A 22,752-nucleotide genomic window follows, 5' to 3' on the forward strand; every position below is an offset into this window, starting at 1 on the left:
AAATCAGCCATTTTCTCACCTAACAGCTGCCTTGCTTTAGCAGTGGAAATTCTGGTGCCAATTGTACTTGACCATTAATTGTCTGAGCAGGGGGTTGGACTAGATGACCTCCAAGGTCCCTTCCAACATCATCATCATCACCATTATATTATTATTATTATTATTATTATTATTATTATTATTATTATTATTATTATTATTATTATTATTATTATTATTATTATTATTATTATTATTATTAACCTGTCCTGTGATGTGCCTGCAAATAATGCAGTCATCCTGAAATGTAACTCTTTATTAGTGCTTATTAAATTGACATGCAAGGATTTCGTGTATCAATTGCTCAGCCAGACTGAAAATGAAATCAAGGGGCAGAAATTTCTAACGCTGTAATTTTTTTTTTTTTGGGGGGGGTGTATGGCTCATTTTTGCAAGAAATCAATCATTGCATCATTCAACTAGACTCTCGGTTTACCATTTTCCCAAAGTCAAAGCCCACCCCCTCTTGAGAAAGAAAGAAAGAAAGAAAGAAAGAAAGAAAGAAAGAAAGAAAGAAAGAAAGAAAGAAAGAGAAGGGAAAGAAAGAAAGAAAGAAAGAAAGAAAGAAAGAAAGAAAGAAAGAAAGAAAGAAAGAAAGAAAGAAAGAAAGAAAGAAAGAAAGAAAGAAAGAAAGAAAGAAAGAGAAAGAAAGAAAGAAAGAGGAAGGGAAGGGAAGGGAAGGGAAGGGAAGGGAAAGAAAGAAAGAAAGAAAGAAAGAAAGAAAGAAAGAAAGAAAGAAAGAAAGAAAGAAAGAAAGAAAGAAAGAAAGAAAGAAAGAAAGAAAGAAAGAAAGAAAGAAAGAAAGAAAGAAAGAGGAAGGGAAGGAAAGAAAGAAAGAAAGAAAGAAAGAAAGAAAGAAAGAAAGAAAGAAAGAAAGAAAGAAAGAAAGAAAGAAAGAGGCAGGGAGGGAGGGAGGGAGGGAGGAAGGAAGGGAAATAAATAAAGAGGAAGGGAAATAAATGAATGAATGAATAAATGGGAAGGGAAAGAAAAAAAGAAAGAGCTTCACCGTTTCCTTAGCGTTCTTCTCGCCGCCTTTCCTATTGGCTACTTTCAGCAGCCCCTCTCTGATTGGCTAAGAAGACACATCCGACGTCTCATTGGAGGACCGGCTTCCTTCTCGCCCAATCACTTCCAACCTCCCAGGAGCCGGCGGCGAATATAAAAGCAGGAGGACGCCGGGGTAGTTTCCCACTTCGCTTTTGACTCCAGCCTTTGGGTTATTCTCTGTTAGAGCTACCATGTCCGGACGGGGCAAGCAGGGCGGCAAAGCCAGAGCGAAGGCCAAGACTCGCTCCTACCGGGCCGGGCTGCAGTTCCCGGTGGGCCGCGTGCATCGGCTGTTTCGGAAGGGCAACTACGCCGAGCGGGTGGGCGCCGGCGCTCCGGTCTACCTGGCCGCCGTGCTGGAGTACCTGACGGCCGAGATCCTGGAGCTGGCGGGCAACGCTGCGCGGGACAACAAGAAGACGCGCATCATCCCGCGCCACTTGCAGCTGGCCATCCGCAACGACGAGGAGCTGAACAAGTTGCTGGGCCGGGTCACCATCGCCCAGGGCGGCGTCTTGCCCAACATCCAGGCCGTCCTGCTGCCCAAGAAGACTTGAAGCCGAGACTTCCCAAGTCCAGCTCAGCTGGAGCACCTGGACGCCCCTCCAAGGCTCTTTTCAGAGCCGCTTACAAAGTCACGAAAGAGCTTGTTGCCTTTCCTAACGCCTGGAATATTTTTAATGTATCCTGCAGTGGGTGTCAGAAGAAAAACTCAAAAAGTGAGGTGGTGGTAACGCAGGGGTCCTAAGCCTTGGCCCTTGGATAATTTGTGGGCTTCAACTCCCAGAATTCCTAAGTGGGTGTGAGGGAACTGACCCCTTTATGACTTGTGGACTTCAACTCCCAGAATTCCTCAGCCAGGCATGCTGGCTGAGGAATTCTGGGAGTTGAAGTCCACAAGTCATCAAAGGGCCAAGCTGGAAGACCGCTGCTTGTGGACTTCCAACTCCCAGAATTCCTCAGCCAGGCATGCTGGCTGAGGAATTCTGGGAGTTGGAAGTCCACACGTCATCCAAGGGCCAAGATAGAAGACCCCTGTAAATGGCTACCACATTGGAAGGCACCAGAAGGAAAAGTTTTCATTGATTTTTCTCTTATGGAGATTCTCAGTCATCCAGGTCATCATTATTCCAAAGATGCTTTTTTTCCCCACCCTCCTCCCCACGAGGCAAGTATAAATCCTTCCATTCCCCCACCCTCTAGTCAGAGCTGAGGAAGCTTCTTATTCATTGAAAAGTTTTATAAAAGTTACAATATTATCCCATCCCCAAACCCCCTCCCCCACTTCCCAAAGCTGGTTACAGGGTTACAAATATATAATAATCATAATCTAACTAAGATTAATCAACTATATAAATAACCAAATACATAATACACTTTAACCTGCCTATAACATAATTACAAACTCTCTAAAATATTAAATTATAACAATCTAAAATTTACTCATAAGCTAAATGGAACTTTTTAGTCCCATATTTTTTCTGAATATAATCTATCCATCTTCTCCAGACCGAAATGTATCTTTCTTGTGAATAATCCTTCAAGTAAGCAGAAATCTTAGCCATTTTTGCTAAATTTGACACTTTAAGCGTCCACTCCTCTATAGTAGGCAGACAGTCCTTCTTCCAATATTGCCCTACCAATAACCTCGCAGCTGTTATCAAATTCAACATCAAATTAATTTCTTTAGTATCACAATCTGTGATAACACCCAATAAAAATAATTGTGGAGTAAACTATCTTTCTCCTAAAAATCTTTTGAATGTTCCACCAAATTTTAATCCAAAAAGCTTTTATATTTCTACAGGTCCACCAAATATGAAAATAAGTAGCATCCAAACTTTTTTTTTTCACGGGGCAACTGGACTTCTGTTGTTTTTCTTTGAAGATGTTTTGCTTCTCCTCCAAGAAGCGAAACGTCTTCAAAGAAAAACAACAGAAGTCCAGTTGCCTCGTGGAAAAAAAAACACCTCTGGGATTTTCACGGACTTAATAGTCTTTCCCGATAAGCGTTCACGCAACCCTTAGTACTGGCTTGAGAAACTAATGCCAGCAAAGAAGCTTTTATGCATCTTGGTCCTTAACTGCTTCTTAAGTGATTAGGTCCCAGGTTCCACTGCGTAATTCTGACGGTCATTTCCTGTGGGTCCAGCAGGAACAATCTGCAAGCGGAAATGGGGATTTAGTTGCAGGTTTCCTCAAAGAAACTCACCCTGGAAGTAATGGGAACTGGACTTTGCAGTCTGGGTTTATCAGCTCTAAACTGCAGAAATCTGGATGGCCAGTTGGTGGCAGTAAAATATTTATTAAGCTTCTATGCTCCCCATTGGTGCTGGAGAAGACTCCTGCGAGTCCCTTGGACTGCAAGGCGATCAAACCAGTCAGTCCTAGAGGAGATCAACCCTGACTGCTCTTTAGAAGGCCAGATCCTGAAGCTAAAACTCAAATACTTTGGCCACCTAATGAGAAGGAAGGACTCACTGGAGAAGAGCCTAATGCTGGGAAAGGTTGAGGGCAAGAGAAGAAGGGGACGACAGAGAATGAGGTGGCTGGATGGAGTCACTGAAGCAGTAGGCGTGAGCTTAAATGGACTCCAGAAGATGGTAGAGGACAGGAAGGCCTGGAGGAATGTTGTCCATAGGGTCGCGATGAGTCGGACACGACTTCGCAGCTAACAACAACAAAAATGCTCCCCATCCTGCTGAGGCTTCAGTAGCTTTGTGGCTTCTACTGCACGTCCATCCTTTTTTTTTATTATTATGTGCATGGAAAATCCTAAACCCAGATGTTGACTTACTTTTTCGAACAGTTGCTAGGGAAATGCAGAAATAAAATAAGATATGGGCATTTCAGAACGGTCTTGAAATCTGGTTCAGGCCTCAGTATTTTGGACGGCCCTGTGCTGGGATTTGAGATGCTTTTAAGAATGCTTTAATCCAAGCAGTCGGTCTGGTTTTAATTTTTTTGGTTTTATACATGCCCAGAATCCCTGGAATTGGGTGGCTCTAACAAGTTTAAATTAATAAATATATATATCCCTTCCAGGTGAGAAGTTATATTAGATATTTTTTTCAGAGGGAAGATGAAAAGTGTATTCTTTGGGTATTGATTTACAGTATATCATCAAATTGTGCGTACCCTCCCAAGTAAATTTATGGAGATTCTCAGTCATCCAGGCCACGGGTGTCTCAAAGAGGCCGTCTTTTTAAAAATCGAACAGCCCTCTCTCAACACGAGGGGGGGAAGGGATATTTATTTATTTATTTATTTATTTAATCCGATTTATATCCCGCCCTTCTCCGAAGACTCAGGGCGGCTTACAATCTTAGCACAAATCAAATGTGCTTAGCAATAGCCTTCATTCTATGTATATGCCTGCTTCTTAGGGCTTTCGCCCCCCCCCCAAGCGGCATTATTACAAAGTCAGCTTATTGCCCCCAACAATCTGACATCACCTATCTCCTATTTGCAACATGGGTCTTTCGGCAGTTCCAAGAAGGCTCCACACCCATTTCCACTCTGATTCAGGTGACCCTGAGGGCACAGATAAACCTCCCAGTGGCCTCAACGATTCTCACAGGGAGTACTAACGACCAGGAGACTGCAAAGGAATATAAATCCTTCCCTCCTCACCAGCCAGAGCTGATGAAACCTCTTGACTGAGAAGCGAAATGTCTTCAAGGAAGAACAAACTCTAATTGCCTTTGGAGAAAGCACCTTTGGGGGGCCTCGCAAGTACGATGACATCTTAAAAAAACAACAACAAAACCTTTGCGATATTTTGTCCTTCCTTGCGCTCTTCAGAAAAGCATTGCCCTTTTACTAGCTGGTTATTGTAATGGATGAAAACCAAGAAAGCGATCTGGAGGGGGAAAGAGGCAAACTAAATAGGCTAAAAAAAATGTAGCTGTTCCCAGTTGACATTAGTGTTGATCCTATGGTACTGCTCTTGATCCCATCCCATCAAAGCAGAAAACATGTTGATAGGTGGGGAAGCCAGATCCGCTTAAACAATCATATTTCTAACTTACAACTGCAGTGATTCACTTAACAACTGTGGCAAAAAGGTCGTAAAATGGGGCAAGGTTCGCTTAAGAACTGTCTCACTTAGCGACAGAAACGAGCTGAATTATGGTTTTAAGTCAAGGACTTGAGCGGCGGGGGGGGGAGGGGTTGGACTAGAAGACCTCCAAGGTCCCTTCCAGCTGTTATTCTGTTAACTATACTGTATATCAGAGAGCAAGTGATCATGTAATAAAAGATGATTACATGTGAGAATAGAACAAGAGAAAACATTGATCCTAGTGCGGTAAGAACGCACACACCCAAATGCTTTTTACTATGCCCCACTCCACCCCAAAACCACAAGAATAAAGCTCAGAAAAAGAAATTACAGAAGCCACGTTTCACTCAGGAAAACCCTGGCTATTGCGAAAAGCAGAAACATTGAACCAGCCCTGTGGATTCACAAAGAGAGTTCAGTGGAAGTAATAGTCAGACTAAAGATATGGGGATAAAATTAATTACATTTGTTTGACAAGGAAGGCGATAATTAAGACCCATCACAGAGCTTTTGCAAAACAAGTAAAACCAATCAAATAACGAAACGCACCAAGCAAGCCTCTAGATTGTGAAATGCCGTGAAAACGGTATTTAAAAATCCATGTTCAGCAGTTGGTCAGCTGTCCAGAAGCAAATGCTGTTCCTGGTTCTGCTCGTCAATAAACAGGAACCTTCTTTCAAAAGCAGCCTCCATTTTATTCCCAGCTTGGAAATGGACCTGGTTTTTCTTCCCAAACTAGATAACGTTCCACAAGTGGCAAATTTATGAGTTACTCCCCAAAATTGATGGCTGGGGAAGTCTGGGAGCTGAAGTCCACATGTCCTTGAAGTTGCTGAGCCTGAAAAATAAGGCTTTACTAACAACCCCACGGCAATGAAAAATCGCAAACAGCTTCTACTGTGACAGCCATTTCTTGAAGGAAAAATCTTCATCAGGGTCCAGTCCAAGCTGGGAATAAACAAAATGGAGACTGCTTTAGAAAGAAGGTTGCAGTTTATTGAAGAGGAGTGCCAGACAGAATTCAGAATAGAATTGAGCTGGAAGGGACCTTGGAGGTCTTCTAGTCCAGCCCCCTGCTCAAGCAAGGTGGCTCTGGGGGAAAAAGTGACCACATGTAGCAGGGAGTGGTGGGTTTTTATACCTCCTTGGGCTTTTGTTTGAAGTTGTACCTGTGGCATGGACTTTGATCCGAGTCTGAGTGTGACTTTCTGGTATTCTGATGGTGGTGGGTTAATCCTATTATGTGCCAAAGGTCATATCCTGCTTCCCTGGGGCTGTGGCTGAGTGTTGGATTATTTTTGTTGTGAGGGATTGTTGATTCTAGGGATCTTTATCTTTCTAATCCCACCAGCTTTCTGGCTCCAATCTTTCTGACAAGATGATCACATCTGCATTTTAACTGGGGTTTTACTTATGCAGGGACGAATATAAGTTTTTAATCTGTTTTTAACTTTTGTATTTTTGCTTTTAATCACCCTGTAAACCGCCCTGAGTCCTTCGGAAAAGGGCGGTATATAAATGTAATAAAATAAAATAAAATAAATAAATAAATTTCTGCAGACCAGGTTTGTTTGGGGCACAGAGACTGAGGGGTGGGGGGTGGGTACTTGGTTTCTGCCTTTAAGATTCTTTGGGGAAATATAATATTCTGCCTTTTTAATATTCCCCAAAATATTTCTTTCTCTGGATTCTTCCCACACCCTGACCGTAAAAGATAGTCACGGGATATTGTTACAGCTTGCAAGGATGAGTTTTTATGGAACAGCCCATAATGTATAGGCAACGCTTTCCTGTCTGCCCACTTTTAACTCCATTTAAAAGTACTTTCAGAACAATTTAAACTCAGGCTAATTTGACCTTCAATGAAATACCATTAAACTAAAACCACCAATTAAAATTAAAACTACATGAAGCAAAGCCCCGTTATCAAATGAAGCATCCTCACGCCTTGCAGCACCAGCCAGGAAACCTATTTGCTCCACTGGCTGAACTTCAAGAGATTACTTTTAAGTTATAAAAGCTTTTTGGATTAAAATTTGGTGGAACATTCAAAAGATTTTTAAGAGAAAGATAAAGTTTTCTCCGCAATTGTTTTTATTGGGTATTGTTGTAGATTGTGATGTTAAAGAAACTAATTTGATGTTGAATATGATAACAGCAGCACGGTTACTGGTGGGACAATATTGGAAGAAGGATAGTTTGCCTACTATAGAAGAATGGGTGCTTAAAGTTTCGAATCTTGCAGAAATGTCTAAGATTTCTGCTTACTTGAAAGATCATTCACAGGAAAGATATATTTCAGTTTGGAGATGGACAAATATGGGACTAAAAAGTTCCATTTAGCTTATGAGTAGATTTTAGAGGGATATTGTTATTGGTACTTTGTATGTAGTTATGTTAAAGGGGAGTTAAAGCACATTATGAATTTGGTTAATTGTATATTATGCATAATTTTTATTTAGAATATGATTATAACTATAATCCTGTATTTAGCTCTGGGAAGTGGGGGGGGGAAGTGGGCGGGTTTGGGGTGGGGGGGATTTGGGGATATATTGTAAAATTTTGTTTTTGGAAAACTCTTTAATAAAAAAAAGAGATTACTTTTAAGTTTAAGACGATCGTTATTGATCTGGACCAGAAAAAAACACAACCAAAATTAGCCTCAAAAAAATCAGCAGACAAGACCCGGGGGAGGGGGAGGGGGGGCGCTCAAAGGAGGCTTTACGATTGGAGGACGTGAAAACATACCGCGCGCCTGAGTCCGCGAAAGCCGCGTTCCAATTGGCTGAAAGGACGATGTTCTTATTGGACAACCCAACCTAGAGCGCGAGGGCCACCCAATCGAAAGACGCCGCTAGAAACCCGAGGGGTAAATAAATAGGCGGGTTGCCGCGCAGCGTTTCAGTCGGTGGTTTCCAGCGAGACGATCTGATTAACTATGTCCGGACGCGGCAAGCAGGGCGGCAAAGCCAGAGCGAAGGCGAAGACTCGCTCTTCCCGAGCCGGGCTGCAGTTCCCGGTGGGCCGCGTGCATCGGCTGCTTCGGAAGGGCAACTACGCCGAGCGGGTGGGCGCCGGCGCTCCGGTCTACCTGGCCGCCGTGCTGGAGTACCTGACGGCCGAGATCCTGGAGCTGGCGGGCAACGCTGCGCGGGACAACAAGAAGACGCGCATCATCCCGCGCCACTTGCAGCTGGCTATCCGCAACGACGAGGAGCTGAACAAGTTGCTGGGCCGGGTCACCATCGCCCAGGGTGGCGTCTTGCCCAACATCCAGGCCGTCCTGCTGCCCAAGAAAACCGAGAGCCACAAAGCCAAGGCGAAATAATTACAAAGCCAAGGCGAAGTAATCCCACGTTACAAATTTAAAAAAAAAAGACTGCAAAGGCTCTTTTAAGAGCCACCCACAGACTCGGAAAAAAAGCTGATTTCTCACACACACCAAGTCTTAAGTCCTTTCGCGATCTAATCGCCAAAGCAGTTCATTTTAGGCCAGAGGTTTTCCAGCTTGGCCCTTGGACGACTTCCCAAGTCCCAGAATTCTGGAGCGACTTTTGCAAAAGTCGCTCCAGAATTCTGGGAGTTGGAAGTCTCACAAGTCATCAAACCGGCTAAGTTGGAAGACTCCCGATTTCGGTTTAACGAGATGCTGAAAAGTCAGCACTGCTGACACTCAAAAATACCCCCACTTTTGGCAGAGGGCTGATAAATTTGGTTCCTGAATATTGAGAATATCTTGGGCAAAGGGGCTTCCACGCCCAAGAAGTATTAAGGGGTTGGACCAGATAGAAGACCTCCAAAGTCCCTTCCAATTAGGGGATTCTACGATCACGTGTGAGGCTCAAATAATAGGAAACACTTTTGTTTCTAGGTAACATTCCATACATTTATTGAATCATATTACTCTTTTTATGCTGACTGGGCTGGTTTTAAAACCTGGAAGTGTATTCCAAGGACTTTCACAGAGTACACACTAGGAATAAATATGCACAAGCATTTAATAAATAAATATCCTATCGCTATCAAGTGACTCAAACTCTTGGTTAATTTTATTTTTTTTAATTGAAAATGTAATGTCTTAATGCACAAGCATTTATTAAATATCTTAATAAATGCACAAACATCTACTAAATATCCTGTTGCTATCACGTGACTCGCCTCTTGGTTAATTTTAATTTAACTGCAAAATGCAATGTCTTTAAGGTTTTTAATTGTAAATGGCCAAGATGGTAATCATCTAAGTAAAAAAACCGTTTACCCTGAAGAGGCCGATTGCCAGGTTCAAAATTCCGAAGGTGCTTTTCCAAACTGCAACTGGACTTTTTTTCCCCTAGAAGAATCTCCATATTTCCCTATAAAATCTTAATAACTAAAGCCTAACAATTCCAGGCAAGTCTCTTAAGTTTAGAAAAAGGATCCGAGGGAGGAAAAAGGTTTTAGCTTACTTACATAGATAGCCATTACACCGAGTAGTATTTACAGATACACATCTCCGCTTATTTTCATTGTAGAATTATCTCAGCTATTTATATATGCTACAACTCTTTTTCTGGAATTGTGGGTGGCCCTTAAAAGGGCCGTTATTTTTCTTTTTGTCTGGAATTAGCCCCCAAAGCCGTACAAGGTGCGACCTTGGCGCTTCAGCGCGTACACCACGTCCATGGCCGTCACGGTCTTCCTTTTGGCGTGCTCTGTGTAAGTCACAGCATCTCGGATCACGTTTTCCAGGAAGACCTTTAATACTCCACGGGTCTCTTCGTAGATCAAGCCAGAAATTCGCTTTACGCCTCCACGGCGAGCCAAGCGGCGGATAGCCGGCTTCGTAATGCCTTGGATGTTATCACGGAGCACCTTCCGGTGCCTTTTCGCTCCCCCCTTGCCCAAGCCTTTTCCGCCTTTACCGCGACCAGACATCTTCAAAAACCAGCAAAACAATGACTTCGAGGCTTCGCGAGAGATAGCTTATAAAGAAGGATGTCCGACCAGAAAGAAAACTTCGCTACTTTAGCGCGCAGTTGAGTTAGTCAGGCCCAGGGCAGGTCGCTATTGCCCAATCAAACGGAGCTCGTTTGAAATGACTGCATCTAACCTGACCGCTCACTCAGCCAATTGCAGCTCAGCCCTCGAAATTCAAACGTCACAAACGGTTGTTTCCTAGGCTTCAGCCAATCAGGCTCTGTCAAGCGCCTATAAATACCCTGACCAGCGGCAGCGCAGTTTGCAATTCCCGCTGCAGCTCATCGAGATGGCTCGAACCAAGCAGACCGCTCGCAAGTCCACCGGCGGGAAGGCGCCCCGCAAGCAGCTGGCCACCAAGGCGGCGCGGAAGAGCGCTCCGGCCACCGGCGGCGTGAAGAAGCCTCACCGCTACCGTCCCGGCACCGTGGCCCTGCGGGAGATCCGCCGCTACCAGAAGTCGACGGAGCTGCTGATCCGCAAGCTGCCTTTCCAGCGTCTGGTGCGCGAGATCGCGCAGGACTTCAAGACCGACTTGCGCTTCCAGAGCTCGGCCGTGATGGCGCTGCAGGAGGCGAGCGAGGCCTACCTGGTGGGGCTCTTCGAGGACACCAACCTGTGCGCCATCCACGCCAAGCGCGTCACCATCATGCCCAAGGACATCCAGCTGGCCCGCCGCATCCGCGGGGAGCGGGCGTAAAAAAAGCGCGCCACGTGGAACGCCGCTCCGCTTTCAGAAACCCAAAGGCTCTTTTAAGAGCCACCAAATTACTCTACGGAAAGCGCTGATCACGCTGGCTTTATTTCCGATTTAGACCTGGAAAACCTCGGAGAGACTGAATTGGGGGCAGATTGCCAGTAATTTAAATTATTCATTTAGCATTGGCATCTGCTGCCTTTATCCCCTTTAAGATTAGGGATTGAAGCCATAATTTGACCTTGGTTGAACTAAAATAAGATTTTGGTGGTCTGTCTGTAATATTTATTATTGGGACTCATGCCGCCCTATCTCCCGAAGGACTCGGGGCGGCTAAAAATAAAGTACAATAAATACAGAAGTTAAGATAAAATTAAAGGCCTCTGTACAATAAATGAAAATTAAAATAAATTAAAAATTAAGACTTAAAAAATTAAAAACATAATTAAAATCCCATATAATTAAAATATGGCAGGGGTCTGCAACCTTGACAACTTTTAAGGACTTGTGGACTTCCAGCTGCCAGAATTCATCAGCCAGCCTAGCTACCAATAAAATATAAATTTAAAAATAGGATGTTTTCCCCAAAGCTATTAAAAATCTTTTTGCCCACTGGGTTGAGCATTAGGTGTGTTATTTTTTTTAGACTTCGCTGTTAGCATGGCATCCCTGCCTCTTTTCTGAAAATGAAGCCACGTTTTCCTTTTACCCAAATTTAAAAAAACACACGAAAAAGTTGCCGTTTCAGCAACTAAGGAACCGGATAGGCCTCACTCACTTGCAAGTTCTAAGATAAAACCCAGCTGGAAGGAATGTGGCCCAAATTGGCCACTTCTGGACTGTTCTTAAATCAATAAAACATTTTTTTTCAACTGCCATTTGATTCACTTTGACGAATCGTTTTAGTGCTATAAAATGCTTGACCCTCCCTCCCTCTTAAATCCCTTTATTTTTTTAATAACTCATTTTCTGGTTTCCCACCCTTAAAATTTAGCAAAAAAATATATATATATTTTTTGCTTTGCCCGAAAATTACAAGCCGCTCCTGTTAGGATCACCTTTTGACAGATTAAAACGGCGGCGCGCCCCTTTCCTCCTCCCCCCCCCCCCTTCCAAACAACAGCCCTGCGAGGGAGTCACCTTAATTGCTTTTTGTTTTAGTGTAAAGCAGCACCTTTTAAACATTTTTGTGGGTGGCTCTTAAAAGAGCCTTTGGGGTTGTTGTTGTTTTTGCGAGCAAGGAGAGACTCGCAGCGGAGCCAGCTCACTTCTTCGCCGCGGCTTTCTTGGGCTTCGCCACTTTCGCTTTGGGGGTCTTGGGTTTCGCTTTGGGCTTCGCCGCCCTGGCTTTGGCGGGGCTTTTGGCCGCCTTTTTCGCTTTAGCTGCCGCCGCCGCCGCTTTGGGCTTCTTGACGCCCTTGGGCGCTTTCTTGACCGGCTTCTTAGCGGCTTTCTTCGGCCCGGCGGCTCCCGGTGCCTTCCTCGCCTTCTTGGCGGGCTTCCTGGCCGGCGGCTGCTGTTTCTTCTTGCGGGCCGCCGCCGCCGCCGCCTTCTCCTTGGGCTCGGCCTGCTTCTTGTTGAGCTTGAAGGAGCCCGAGGCGCCGGTGCCCTTGGTCTGCAGCAGCGTCCCCTTGGTGACCAGGTTCTTCAGGCCCAGCTTGATGCGGCTGTTGTTCTTCTCCACGTCGTAGCCCGAGGCCGCCAGCGACTTCTTCAGCGCGGCCAACGAGATGCCGCCGCGCTCCTTGGACGCCGCCACCGCCTGCATCAACAGCTCCGTCACGCTGGGGCCGCCCGGCTTCCGCTGCTGCACCTTCGCGGCGCCTGCCGCTCTCTTCGCCGCCGCCGCCTTCGAAGCCGGAACCGCCGCCACGGGCGCAGCTGGCGCGACTTCTGCCATACTCTCGAGCGAGGCTCCCGCTTCTTCCGACGAGGACCTTTCAAATGCCCGGCGGTGCGGCGGTGCGCTGGTATTTATAGGCGAGGAGCTGAGCGCTGATTGGTCCGTTGCCAGCCCGGCGCTTTGTTGGGTCCGACTCCGCTCCTGATGGTGGCGATTTTGTGTTTCTGAAAGTGCATAAAACAGTCAATTAATAAAAATCCCTCCGGCCGATCCCTTCCTTTCCCGGGGGGATCGAGCGGGGTGGATGTCTTCTTTCGGGGTCCCGGCTTCCCTTGGCTGGAGCAGCATAGAAATTGCGGGGAGAAAGCGGGGAGCATAGCATCTCCCGGCTTCTTCTGCCTTGACACGTGTCAACTTGCGCCTTTCTTTGGAGATGCCGAAGGGCTCTCTTCGGAAACCCTCGTGTAAGACCTTGGAAACGGCACCCGGGAGGGTCTGTAACTCGACCCGCCCGCCAGGCAAGGATCTCGGCTGATGATTTGCACCGCGATGGCTTCTTTAATCCGGCCAAGTAACACATCGAACAGTCTGCATGCTTGTGACGTGCGTTTTATGTGGGGGCTTGCAAAGGACAAACCCGCAAAAAAAAAAAAGTTGGGGAATTGGGTTGTAATTAAATAGGGCCGGGACCAGTGAAGAGTGGGGAAAAAAAATAGGGGAGGTGGTTTGGTTTTTTTAAGCAATTTGCTTTATACTTTTTTTTTCTGGAACTGGGTAACCTAGATACAAAACCTCAATTATATCTGTGTAATAATCAACACACCTAAAGTTACTTCAAAGCTTGGGTTACATCCTCCTGGACTAAAAAAGTGTCATGTAGAGGGCAAAGGAAAAAAAGGAAATTATGAAAGACATATAATTTCAAAAGAAACCCTTTGCTCTACTCACTAGATCTTACTGCCACAGCCAGGAGAGCTTTTATGCATTGCTTTTTTTCTTTAAAGTCCTCCCTTTTCCATTTTGAAGATCACATCTACTCCATCCAAGCAGACTTTTATACACAGCTGAGGTCCCTTCGTTCGCTCTGCATTTCTTGCAACAGATCGCCCAAAGCAGGTCATTCTAGACCAGGGGTCAGCAACCTCAAACAGTGAAAGAGCCACTCGGAACCGGTTCCCTCACAAAAGGAAAAACTGGGAGCCGCAAAAAAATGTGTGCGCATGCACGTACATGCACGCATGCGCAGAACAGGGTTTGACTGAAGAGTGGAGCCAAGGCAAGATATGCACCTACCCTGCATATTTGAATTGATTGGTTGAACTTTTTTAGTCCCACTTTTTTTTTTTTGGACTGCACATGGCAGAGGACCGGGAGCCGCAGGAGACGGCTGAAAGAGCCGCATGCGGCTCCGGAGCCGCGGGTTGCAGACCTGTGTTCATCCCCACGGTCATACGATCAAAATTCAGACGACTTGGCAACTGACTCATACTTATGACGGCTGCAATCACCCGGGGTCATCTGATCCCTTTTGCAACCTCCTGACAACGGCGTAAATGGGAAGCCAGATTTACTTCCCAATTGTGTTACTAACTGAATGGCTCAACAACTGTGACAAAAGGATAGTAAAACAAGGCGAAATTCAAATGTCTGGCTTTGCGGTAGAAATTTGTGGCCCGTAAATTGAGGGATACATGTGTTAACTTCCTAGTCATTTGCCTTAGGATTTCTCCCTCATTATCCCTTCTTCTAATCCCTAAAGGGATTCATCTTTCCTGCTCAATTTTTTTCCCACCATTTTAAGGTAGTTTGCACCCCCCGTCCTTCCCTCCATTTTTGCCTGCTAAACACGGTTTTGAAAGGCGGGTCTTCAGATTCGTGGCATCAGTCGGCATAATACCGGCGGCAAATTATTCAGACTCCTGCAATAGGATGCAAAATGGGATGTGCTCAGGGCCCCCTAACCATCACTTCTCTAGCATTCCCACAGATTAACTTGGTTGTTTTTAACTGAGATAGGTATTGAGCACTATTCTAGTTTTCTGGGTTTTCATCCTCCGATTCACTTAACAATCGTGGCAAAAAAAAGGTGATAAAATGGGGCAAGATTCACTTAAGAACTGTCTTGCTCAGCAACTGACATCTGCTCACTTATAGTAAGTCAAGGAATTAAGTAGGGGGGTTGGACTAGAAGACCTCCAAGGTCCCTTCCAATGGTTATTCTGGAGATGCCTGAAGCAGACTAGGATGTCTTGAATTGGCAGAGAATTGAATATTCTTGGATCCAACTGCTAGGCGCCCTGACTGCCTTCAACAACCAGTGGCTTCTTTTTCCCCCCAAAAACACACCAGGGACAGCATGAGAGAGAGAAAAAAAATCAAAAATTCCTTTATTTAGTGGCAGAATCAGATTCACAGAAATTGCGCCACAAATTGGATCTGTTCCTGCACGTTCGCAGACACACACACACACACACACACACACACACACAGGGTCTCCGCAGCAGAGAAAGAAAGAGAACGAACGTGTAGGTTTTATACAAAAATAAAGAATTTGACCGACACAGGATACGTAGCAAAACATGGTTTTGCCTCCCCACCCTTTTGTACCCTGCTATCCAAGCTGAAGAAGGGACGCGGTGGCTCAGTGGGTTAGGACGCTGAGCTTGTCGATCGGAAGGTCGGCAGTTTGGCGGGTCGAATCCCGAGTGCCGCGTAACAGAGTGAGCGCCTGTTACTCGTCCCAGCTTCTGCCAACCTAGCAGTTCGAAAGCACCTAAAAATGCAAGTAGAAAAATAGGGACCACTACGGTGGGAAGGTAACAGCGTTCCGTGCGCCTTTGGCGTCTAGTCATGCCGGCCACATGACCACGGAGACGTCCTCGGACAAGCGCTGGCTCTTCGGCTTTGAAACGGAGATGAGCACCGGCCCCTAGTCGGAAACGACTAGCACGCATGTGCGGGGGAACCTTTACCTTTACCTTTATCCAAGCTGACCTACGCCAGGAGGAATTTTTAAAAAATGGAAAATGTAGGAATATAGGAGGCGGCGTTTGCCCATGTGACAACTCTGTGCAAAACATGGCTGATTGAGATTTTTTATCCCCTTCAACTAGACGGGGGGTGGGGGTGGAAAAAAAAGAGACATTTTCAACAGATGCAAAATTAAGATCTGTGGCTGCTACAGATAGCCCTTGACTTACAAAAGTTCATTTATTGACCGTTCAAAGCTACGACGGCATTGAAAAATGTGACTTCCGACATTTCTCACAGTTACCACCTTTGCAGCATCCCCCATGGTCATGTGATCAAAATTCAGACGTTTACAACAGGTTCATATTTATGACGGTCACAGTGTTCCGGTCTCTGTGTGTGTGTGTGTGTGTGTGTGTGTTTGTTTGTGTGTGTGACGTGATCAATCCCCATTTGTGACCTTCGGACACAAAAAATCGATGGGGAATGCCAGATTCACTTAACAACCATGTGAGTAACTTAACAATTGCAGCGAGTCACCTAACTCCGGCAAGAAAGGTCATAAACTCCCGGAACAAATGTCTCACTTAACAACAGAAAATTTGGGGTCTGTTGTGGCCGTAAAACCAGAACTAGCTACATTTATTTCCCATGTTAATCCAAAACTGATGGGTAAATTGCTTACTCTTCCTAAATGAGAATTAGGACAAAAAAAAAAGGCACGGAGGCTTATGAGAGATAAAGAGAGCGAGGGTCCAAATCCTTTTTAGCCGAAGGATTTAGCTAAATCCTTTTCACAAAAACTTCTAAGCACTTCTCTCTCTCTCTCCTAGAGGAGTCAAAATTAAAATTAAATGAAACGGTCAAAAATCAGGAGGAGTCCGGCTTTCAAGGGCAAAATGCACCAACTCGAGGTGAAATCTTATGATCATTCCTGGAGACTCGGTCTGCCCCGGATATTACAGGACAAATTTAAATTACAGATCGTCCTCCATTTACGACCGCACAATTTCCGTCGTTAAGTCGGGCAGGAGGGGGCATGAAGCAGGTCCCCAAGTAAACTGACTAGGTTTTGCAACGGTTGCTGTGAGTCATCACGGCCGTTAAGCAGGTCCCGTGGCCGCCAAGCAACGCCAGCATATCTGACAGGCGTTTTTTTTACTGGAAAACAACCAAGAACATCATAAATTGTGGCCAAGCTCCCTTTCTGAGCCCCTCCATCCTCACTGCAAACGGTCGTTAAGGAAATGGCCGTTAAGCAAAGCCTACATGTCGATGACTTCCCTCCACCACAAAAAAAAAAAACAGAAGGAAGAAAAAATCTTTTCAAACACAGCCAGAAACCCTTCTGTAAATGATCCAGAGATCCATTCTTTCTTCTGGACTTCTAGCGGTCTCTTCCTGGAATCAACACACAAACAAAACTTCTCAAGACAGTCGCAACATACAACAGGCTGCGCAGTATTTTGGCCCAATGACAGCCAGAGGTGATGATGTCTGAATCCACTGAGTTTTTAACACAACCACACAAGAATCCCTGCAAGGGGGAGGAAGAGGTGGGTCACTTACAAAGTCCTCCAGACCATTGGAAGGACCTGACTGGGGCTACACAGCTGCTGGCACTGATCAGCCAAAGCAGAAGGGAGGGTCCCACCGATCTCCATGAAAGCCTTTTTTCACTTTGGAGGCTAGTCCTCAGTTTGCCCAACTGCTTTGAATAGTTGGAATAGAATAGAGCTGGAAGAATAGAACAGAATATATGGAATAGAATAAGAATAGAATAGAATAACATGAATAGAATAGAATAGAATAACATGAATAGAATAGAATAACATGAATAGAATAGAATAGAATAGAATAGAATAGAATAGAATAGAATAGAATAGAATAGAATAGAATAGAATAGAATAGAATAGCAAAAATAGAATGGAATGGAATAGAATAGAGTAGAATAAGAATAGAATAAATAAGAATAAAATAAACATAAAAATAGAATGGAATAAATAGAATCAGAATAGAATAGAATAACATAAAAATAGAATTACATAAAAATAGCATAGAATAACATAAAAATAGAATGGAATGGAGAATTAGAATAGAATAAACATAGAATGAATGGAATAGATAGAATGAGAATAGAATAACATAAAAATAGAATAACATAAAAATAGAATAACATAAAAATAGAATAAAATAGAATAGGAATAGAAGCTGGAAGGGACCTTGGAGGTCTTCTAGTCCAGCCCCCCGCTTAAGCAGAACCTATCCCATCCAAGATGCGTGACTGTCTAAGCTAGCTTCTTCTTAAAAATCTCCAGTGATGGAGCGCCCACTATTTCTGGAGGCAAGGAGTTCCACTGGTTAATTGTCCTTCACTGTTTTAAAAGGAACAAAAAGATTTGTCTTTTTGTTGGGGGGGGCGCGTTTTTTTGCTTAGAAAAAGCCAGGGGGGGGGGGGAAAAGTATTTGCTCTCCATTGTTGTCCTTTTGAAAAAAATAATTTCTCTTCCGGGTAAGTGGGCGACGATGGTGCCCTTCTTCTTCACCACCACCCCGAGGAAGATCTGCTTGCCCTTCTCAGTCCCTTATCGACTCCCAAACCATCTTCCCAAACGCTTCTCCGTGAAGAAATTCCAGGCGCCATCGAAAGAGAACCAGGCGCCGAAAAATCAACGCCTGCCTCATCCCAAGCTGCTTTTGCCACTCGTGCGATTCCAAACAGCTCAAGGGGAATTTGCAAGGAGGAAAACGGCAGGGGAAAAACACGGCCCGAAGTCTCTCCCTCCAGATCCCAAGGAACGAATCGAAGAATCTTTCCCCTAGGAAAAAGATTCCTCTTTGGCCCGTTGGGTCCCCAGATCGGAACGTGTTTTTTAAGAGAAAGATGGATCCCTCTTCCTCAAAGAAGGGGGCCAGAGCCGGCAAAAGTCAGGAAAACTATTGGCAACAGGAAGCAAACGGGTGATGCACGTCAACGGCAGTCATAGATGGAGCAGAGTTCAGGGAGGGGGGAGAAATAATAATAAATTAGAGAAGTTGATTAGTTGGGTGAAGATAAGCTCCAACAGAGAATATTTTGTAGCTCAAGGTTGAAGTGAGGGGTCCTTGGTGCTCTCTGAGCTGGTGTGTTTCCTTGCAGACATTTCGTGACCCAACTAGGGAACATCATCAGTGCTAGGAGGAAGGAGGAGGAAGAGGAGAACTGTGGGGTCCTTGGTGCTCTCTGATCTTGGTGGTTTCCTTGCAGATGTTTCACAACCCAACTAGGCAGCAGCATCAGAGCTAGAAGGGAAGTTGGGGGGGGGGGTTGTTCTCTACGCTTGCCACCACCAACTCAGACAGGCAATCACATAGTACACAAAAGCCTACTGTTGTGATTCAGGGTCAGCCTGTGGGTTCGGCAGTTGGGTCGGACGAATCAGAGGAGGAGGGGGGTGTTGAAGACCTTGCTGAGGGGGTTGAAGATCTTGCTGATGAGAGCCCTCAGCCAGGCCCCTCTCACTTGGTCACCATGGAGACCCAGCTGTGTGAGCCTGACAGTGTGGATGAAGATGACCCACAGCTGGCCCTGTTCAAGGACGCCCAACGCAGGAGGCAGTCAAGTAGGAGTAAACAGAGGAAGGCAGTGGGGCTCCTCGGAAGGAGGCACAGAGAAGCCACGCCCTAAACTCTATATAAGGGGAATGTGTGGGGAGGGCTGGTTTGCTGAAAGCAACCGCTCGGATAGTGTTTCAAAGCTCCTGTGTCTTGTTTGTTTTTGTAGTAATAAATGTGGCAGACGTTATTCCAGCCTCTTGCCGTTTGTAAAGGGGTCGTCCCTGCTTTTGTTGCAGGGCCGGTAGCAGGCTGGTACAGAACACGCACTCAAGGAACCACCAAGAACAACAGTCCCACTGGCCCTGACACATAAACAGAAAGCAAATCTCCACTCTCTTCTAGCACTGATGACGCCCCCTAGTTGGGTCACGAAACACCTGCAAGGAAACCAAGAACCCCCCCCCCAAGGACCCCACCGAGAAAATCTCTTCCGGGGAATCTCTGGGCAGCTTCTCGGACCTCGAGCTAAGAAAAGTTGTGGCAAAGGGGACAAAAGGGGACGTGTCGACATCTCGCTCTGCAAATCACCTCTTTTATTATTATCATCGTCATCATCACCATTTATTACTATGTTCAGCGCTGCCAGCCAGGCCCCTTGCTGGGACTCGGCTGCGGTTATCCGTAAAAAAAAAACACCAGTAAACAACCAATGACCAATTGTCAAAAATAAATACATAAAAACTCAAACTACCCCTTTCCCAATTTCCTGGGCCCTCTGGGTCCGCACCCTCCTGAATGCCGCGAGGATCAAAGCGGCTGGTCCAGTTGAAGCAGAGGAGGGTGCCAGCGAAGGGCAAGGGGGGCTATCCCTGGAGACCCCGCCAGTCCGGAGGTTCTGGTTAAACAAGGCAACAACGGGGTCCTCTGTGCGGAGAGCCCCGCCAGCTGCCTTGGGGTCTGACACCTGCCGCTCAGCAGCGTCTCTCCTCCTCGTGCGAGCAACCTCAAAAGGTGTGTAGTAGTCCTTTGCCAGGGCTTAGCTGGTCCCTTGCGCTTCTGCGTCTGACGGGTGCGGCTGGTCCCGACTCTCTCCGGCCTCCTCCTCCTCCATGGCCATTTCCAGCGGCAAGGAAGGCAAAGGGAGCTGGGCCCCGGGGCCCTCCTCCATTGGCTCCAGCATGCCGTTCAGGTCCATGTCCTGGATCTCGACATCATAGAGGGGGGTGGCCTGGCAGGCAGCATTGCTCTCGCACTCGACGCAAGCCTGAAGGGGAAGAGAAACAAAACCCCACCCCGGAGGGGGAGGAAGACGAGAAGCGGGTTAGCTTATGGTGGACTAGGTGGGTCAGGGCTAGGGTTAGACATCAGGGTTAGATTTTAAGGTTTAGGGCAGGGGTCCCCAACCCTCGGTCCATGGAGCGGTACCGGGCCACACAAACTAAGCCCCATCCGGGGGATGCAGGCAGCACACAAACCCACACGGGAAAAACCTCTCTCCACGGAACTGGTCCCTGGTGCCTGAAAGGTTGGGGACCTCTGCTTCAGGGCTATGACTAGGGTTACGTTTAAGATGTAGGGTTAGATTTAGGGGGGTTAAGATTTAGAGCTAGGCAACCTCGGCTCTTTTATGACTCGTGGACTTCAACTCCCAGAATTCCTGAGTTCTGGGAGTTGAAGTCCACGAGTCATAAAAGAGCCAAGGTTGCCTACCCCTGGGCTAAGGTTAGGGTCAAGGTTTAGGGTCATGGCTAGGCTTAGATTTAAGGTTCAAGATTTAGGGTTAAGTTTAATGTTGAGGGTTAGGGCTAGGGTTAAAGCTAGGGTTAGGTTGAAGGTTTTAGTTTTAAGGTTTAGGGCAGTGGTGGCAAACCTTTTAGAGACCGAGTGCAACCTAAAACCCACTTATGTATCGTCGGGTACCGGGTGGGCGTGGCCCGTTGGGTGGGCGTGGCTGTGGTGGTAACGGCAGACTGGGTGGGACTCAAAAGTTCAATCAATCAATTCCAACTTTGCGAGAGATTTTTTTTCTCCGTGAGAAGTTGACATTTATTGATTGAACGAACCTTTTTTTTTTTTTTTTGCACACGGCGGCCTAAAGCGAAAAGGTTTTATAAAACCCAGCTGAAGGCCTAGGACTGGGGCAACGGTGCGCGTGCCCACAAGAGAAGGCTCTGCGTGCCACCCGTGCCGTAGGTTCGCCACCACAGGTTTAAGGTTAGGGTTTTATTGGTTTTCCAATTTAAAAGCTATATATTTAGAAAGCAGCATGGTACCTGGGTAATCGTCAATTGAATAACAGAGTTTTCAATACATAGTTCGGGCTACATTGTCATAGCATCCTTCTCTATTTCCCTTAACATTCAATGCAGCGTGTTTAAACTAACGAATTTCTAAGAATAGCATGGTGAATTAAAACAACATTTATCAGTCCAATTTCAATAAAATATATCCATGTCCTGTTATTAAATTTTATCTAATTTTGATCTAATCGGATTCAAATTTAACCTTTAATAACATCCCAAATGGTATTCGCAACCCAAATTTCCCTTATTTTTATTACACCAAAGATTGTAACATCTAACATACACACACCATAGTTAAGACTCTACCTAATCAACATTCTCTATTTCACATTTTAATACATCACAAGTTACCAATAGGACAACTTATATTTATCAATCTACTTCTACTTATAAACAAAATTTTAACAGCCAAATTTCCATTATGTCAATGTATAAATTATAATGCTTGAAATAAGCCTAATCAGTACTTAAACACATTCTAATTCTATCTCATAAACATTTTCTATTTCAGATCCTAATAGGTCACTGATTACTAACAAAATGGCCTGTAATGATTCTCTAGAAACTCAATTTTTTTTAAATCTAACTCTGGGTTTCTTTTTTTTTGCCAATCGGGTTTCCAGACCAAAAAGCCTTTTAGATTGCCAAATAGATCTCCATGCATATTATTTGTACCAGAGGCGGCCATCCAACCATCAATCATGCACAAAGTTTAAACCATTTCTAGTCATTGTATTGTTGCCCTGTTGATTCCACTCTATTTGCTCTAATATCTAGTTGACTGTCTAGTAGGCTTTCCACAGGCTGTATTTGTTGGTCTTCGGCGTCCTCCATGTTGGCATCACTATCTTGCGCATAGTATACTTCTGGAATTGTAGGCTTAGAAAAGGTCAAAAGTTGAGTATTAATTTTTTCCACAATTTGTTCTTGGTCTTTTGGGTTGTCTGTCTTAGTAATAGTTTCTCGTACTTTTTTTAAAATTGTAGGTTCTTTGAGTGGAATCAAATTTTGGATATTATTTTTTTTCAGTGCCTTGTTGTTGTTGCTTATAATTCCTCTGCCTCAATAGTGGTTCCTTCCAATTTTCTTGTATTTTGAATTGTAAATTCTTTAGTTGAAGTCTGGGTTTGAGTTTGTGAACTGGAGTTGGCACCTAAATTTTTCAGCCTGGAGATAGACATCTCAATGACTTTATAGACTGTTTCAAGTGTAAGCTTATAATCAAGAGAGGTTTGTGGCTGATTAGTCTCCATTTTGTAGTAATTATAGATAGTCCTTAGTGGAGGCAAATTTT

The 22,752-nt window shown here is 45.2% G+C and overlaps 6 protein-coding genes and 1 long non-coding RNA gene across 10 annotated transcripts in view; 4 read left to right on the forward strand and 3 right to left on the reverse strand.

The window, feature by feature from the left end:
* Nucleotides 1-1,280: 1,280 nt before the first annotated feature.
* On the forward strand, nucleotides 1,281-1,646 carry LOC308675994 (histone H2A type 1-E-like; the record flags this gene model as incomplete). The annotated part of the gene is made up of 1 exon (XM_081341685.1): nucleotides 1,281-1,646. One exon carries the CDS (start codon nucleotides 1,281-1,283, stop codon nucleotides 1,644-1,646), a length of 366 nt encoding a protein of 121 aa, XP_081197811.1.
* Nucleotides 1,647-8,090: 6,444 nt separating this feature from the next.
* LOC308676080 (histone H2A-IV-like) lies at nucleotides 8,091-8,502 on the forward strand (the record flags this gene model as incomplete). The annotated part of the gene is made up of 1 exon (XM_081341793.1): nucleotides 8,091-8,502. One exon carries the CDS (start codon nucleotides 8,091-8,093, stop codon nucleotides 8,478-8,480), a length of 390 nt encoding a protein of 129 aa, XP_081197919.1. The 3' UTR covers nucleotides 8,481-8,502.
* Nucleotides 8,503-9,707: 1,205 nt separating this feature from the next.
* On the reverse strand, nucleotides 9,708-10,066 carry LOC308676127 (histone H4; the record flags this gene model as incomplete). Its single annotated transcript, XM_081341860.1, has 1 exon — nucleotides 9,708-10,066. One exon carries the CDS (start codon nucleotides 10,064-10,066, stop codon nucleotides 9,755-9,757), a length of 312 nt encoding a protein of 103 aa, XP_081197986.1. The 3' UTR covers nucleotides 9,708-9,754.
* A 320-nt stretch (nucleotides 10,067-10,386) lies between these two features.
* Nucleotides 10,387-10,872, forward strand: LOC308676142 (histone H3.2). The gene has a single exon (XM_081341886.1). The coding sequence runs from the start codon at nucleotides 10,398-10,400 to the stop codon at nucleotides 10,806-10,808; it is 411 nt and encodes a 136-aa protein (XP_081198012.1). The 5' UTR covers nucleotides 10,387-10,397; the 3' UTR covers nucleotides 10,809-10,872.
* A 1,191-nt stretch (nucleotides 10,873-12,063) lies between these two features.
* Nucleotides 12,064-12,822, reverse strand: LOC308676156 (histone H1.1-like). Its single transcript, XM_081341905.1, has one exon. The coding sequence runs from the start codon at nucleotides 12,703-12,705 to the stop codon at nucleotides 12,070-12,072; it is 636 nt and encodes a 211-aa protein (XP_081198031.1). The 5' UTR covers nucleotides 12,706-12,822; the 3' UTR covers nucleotides 12,064-12,069.
* A 2,198-nt stretch (nucleotides 12,823-15,020) lies between these two features.
* LOC308676631 lies at nucleotides 15,021-15,767 on the forward strand. The gene is made up of 2 exons (XR_014028335.1): nucleotides 15,021-15,284; nucleotides 15,655-15,767. It is a non-coding gene; the product is annotated as an uncharacterized lncRNA (long non-coding RNA).
* Nucleotides 15,768-19,727: 3,960 nt separating this feature from the next.
* LOC308676620 (period circadian protein homolog 1-like) overlaps nucleotides 19,728-22,752 on the reverse strand; it is a 31,934-nt gene continuing 28,909 nt past the window's right edge. For 3 of the 4 annotated variants that reach the window (XM_081342550.1, XM_081342548.1, XM_081342549.1), the window contains one exon: nucleotides 19,728-20,419. In XM_081342550.1, the coding sequence (XP_081198676.1) occupies nucleotides 20,192-20,419 (228 nt within the window). In that variant the 3' untranslated portion in view covers nucleotides 19,728-20,191. The remainder of the gene's footprint in view (nucleotides 20,420-22,752) is intronic. The other variant, XR_014028334.1, reaches the window with a different exon arrangement.

The sequence above is a fragment of the Vipera berus genome (assembly GCF_964194415.1).
Source record: "Vipera berus genome assembly, chromosome: W".
NCBI classification, from domain to species: Eukaryota; Metazoa; Chordata; class Lepidosauria; order Squamata; family Viperidae; genus Vipera; species Vipera berus.

Bases quoted from the DNA above. Each gene is read 5' to 3' on its own strand.
- LOC308676142 (XM_081341886.1), top strand. From the start codon at position 10,398: ATGGCTCGAACCAAGCAGACCGCTCGCAAGTCCACCGGCGGGAAGGCG.
- LOC308676156 (XM_081341905.1), bottom strand. From the start codon at position 12,705: ATGGCAGAAGTCGCGCCAGCTGCGCCCGTGGCGGCGGTTCCGGCTTCG.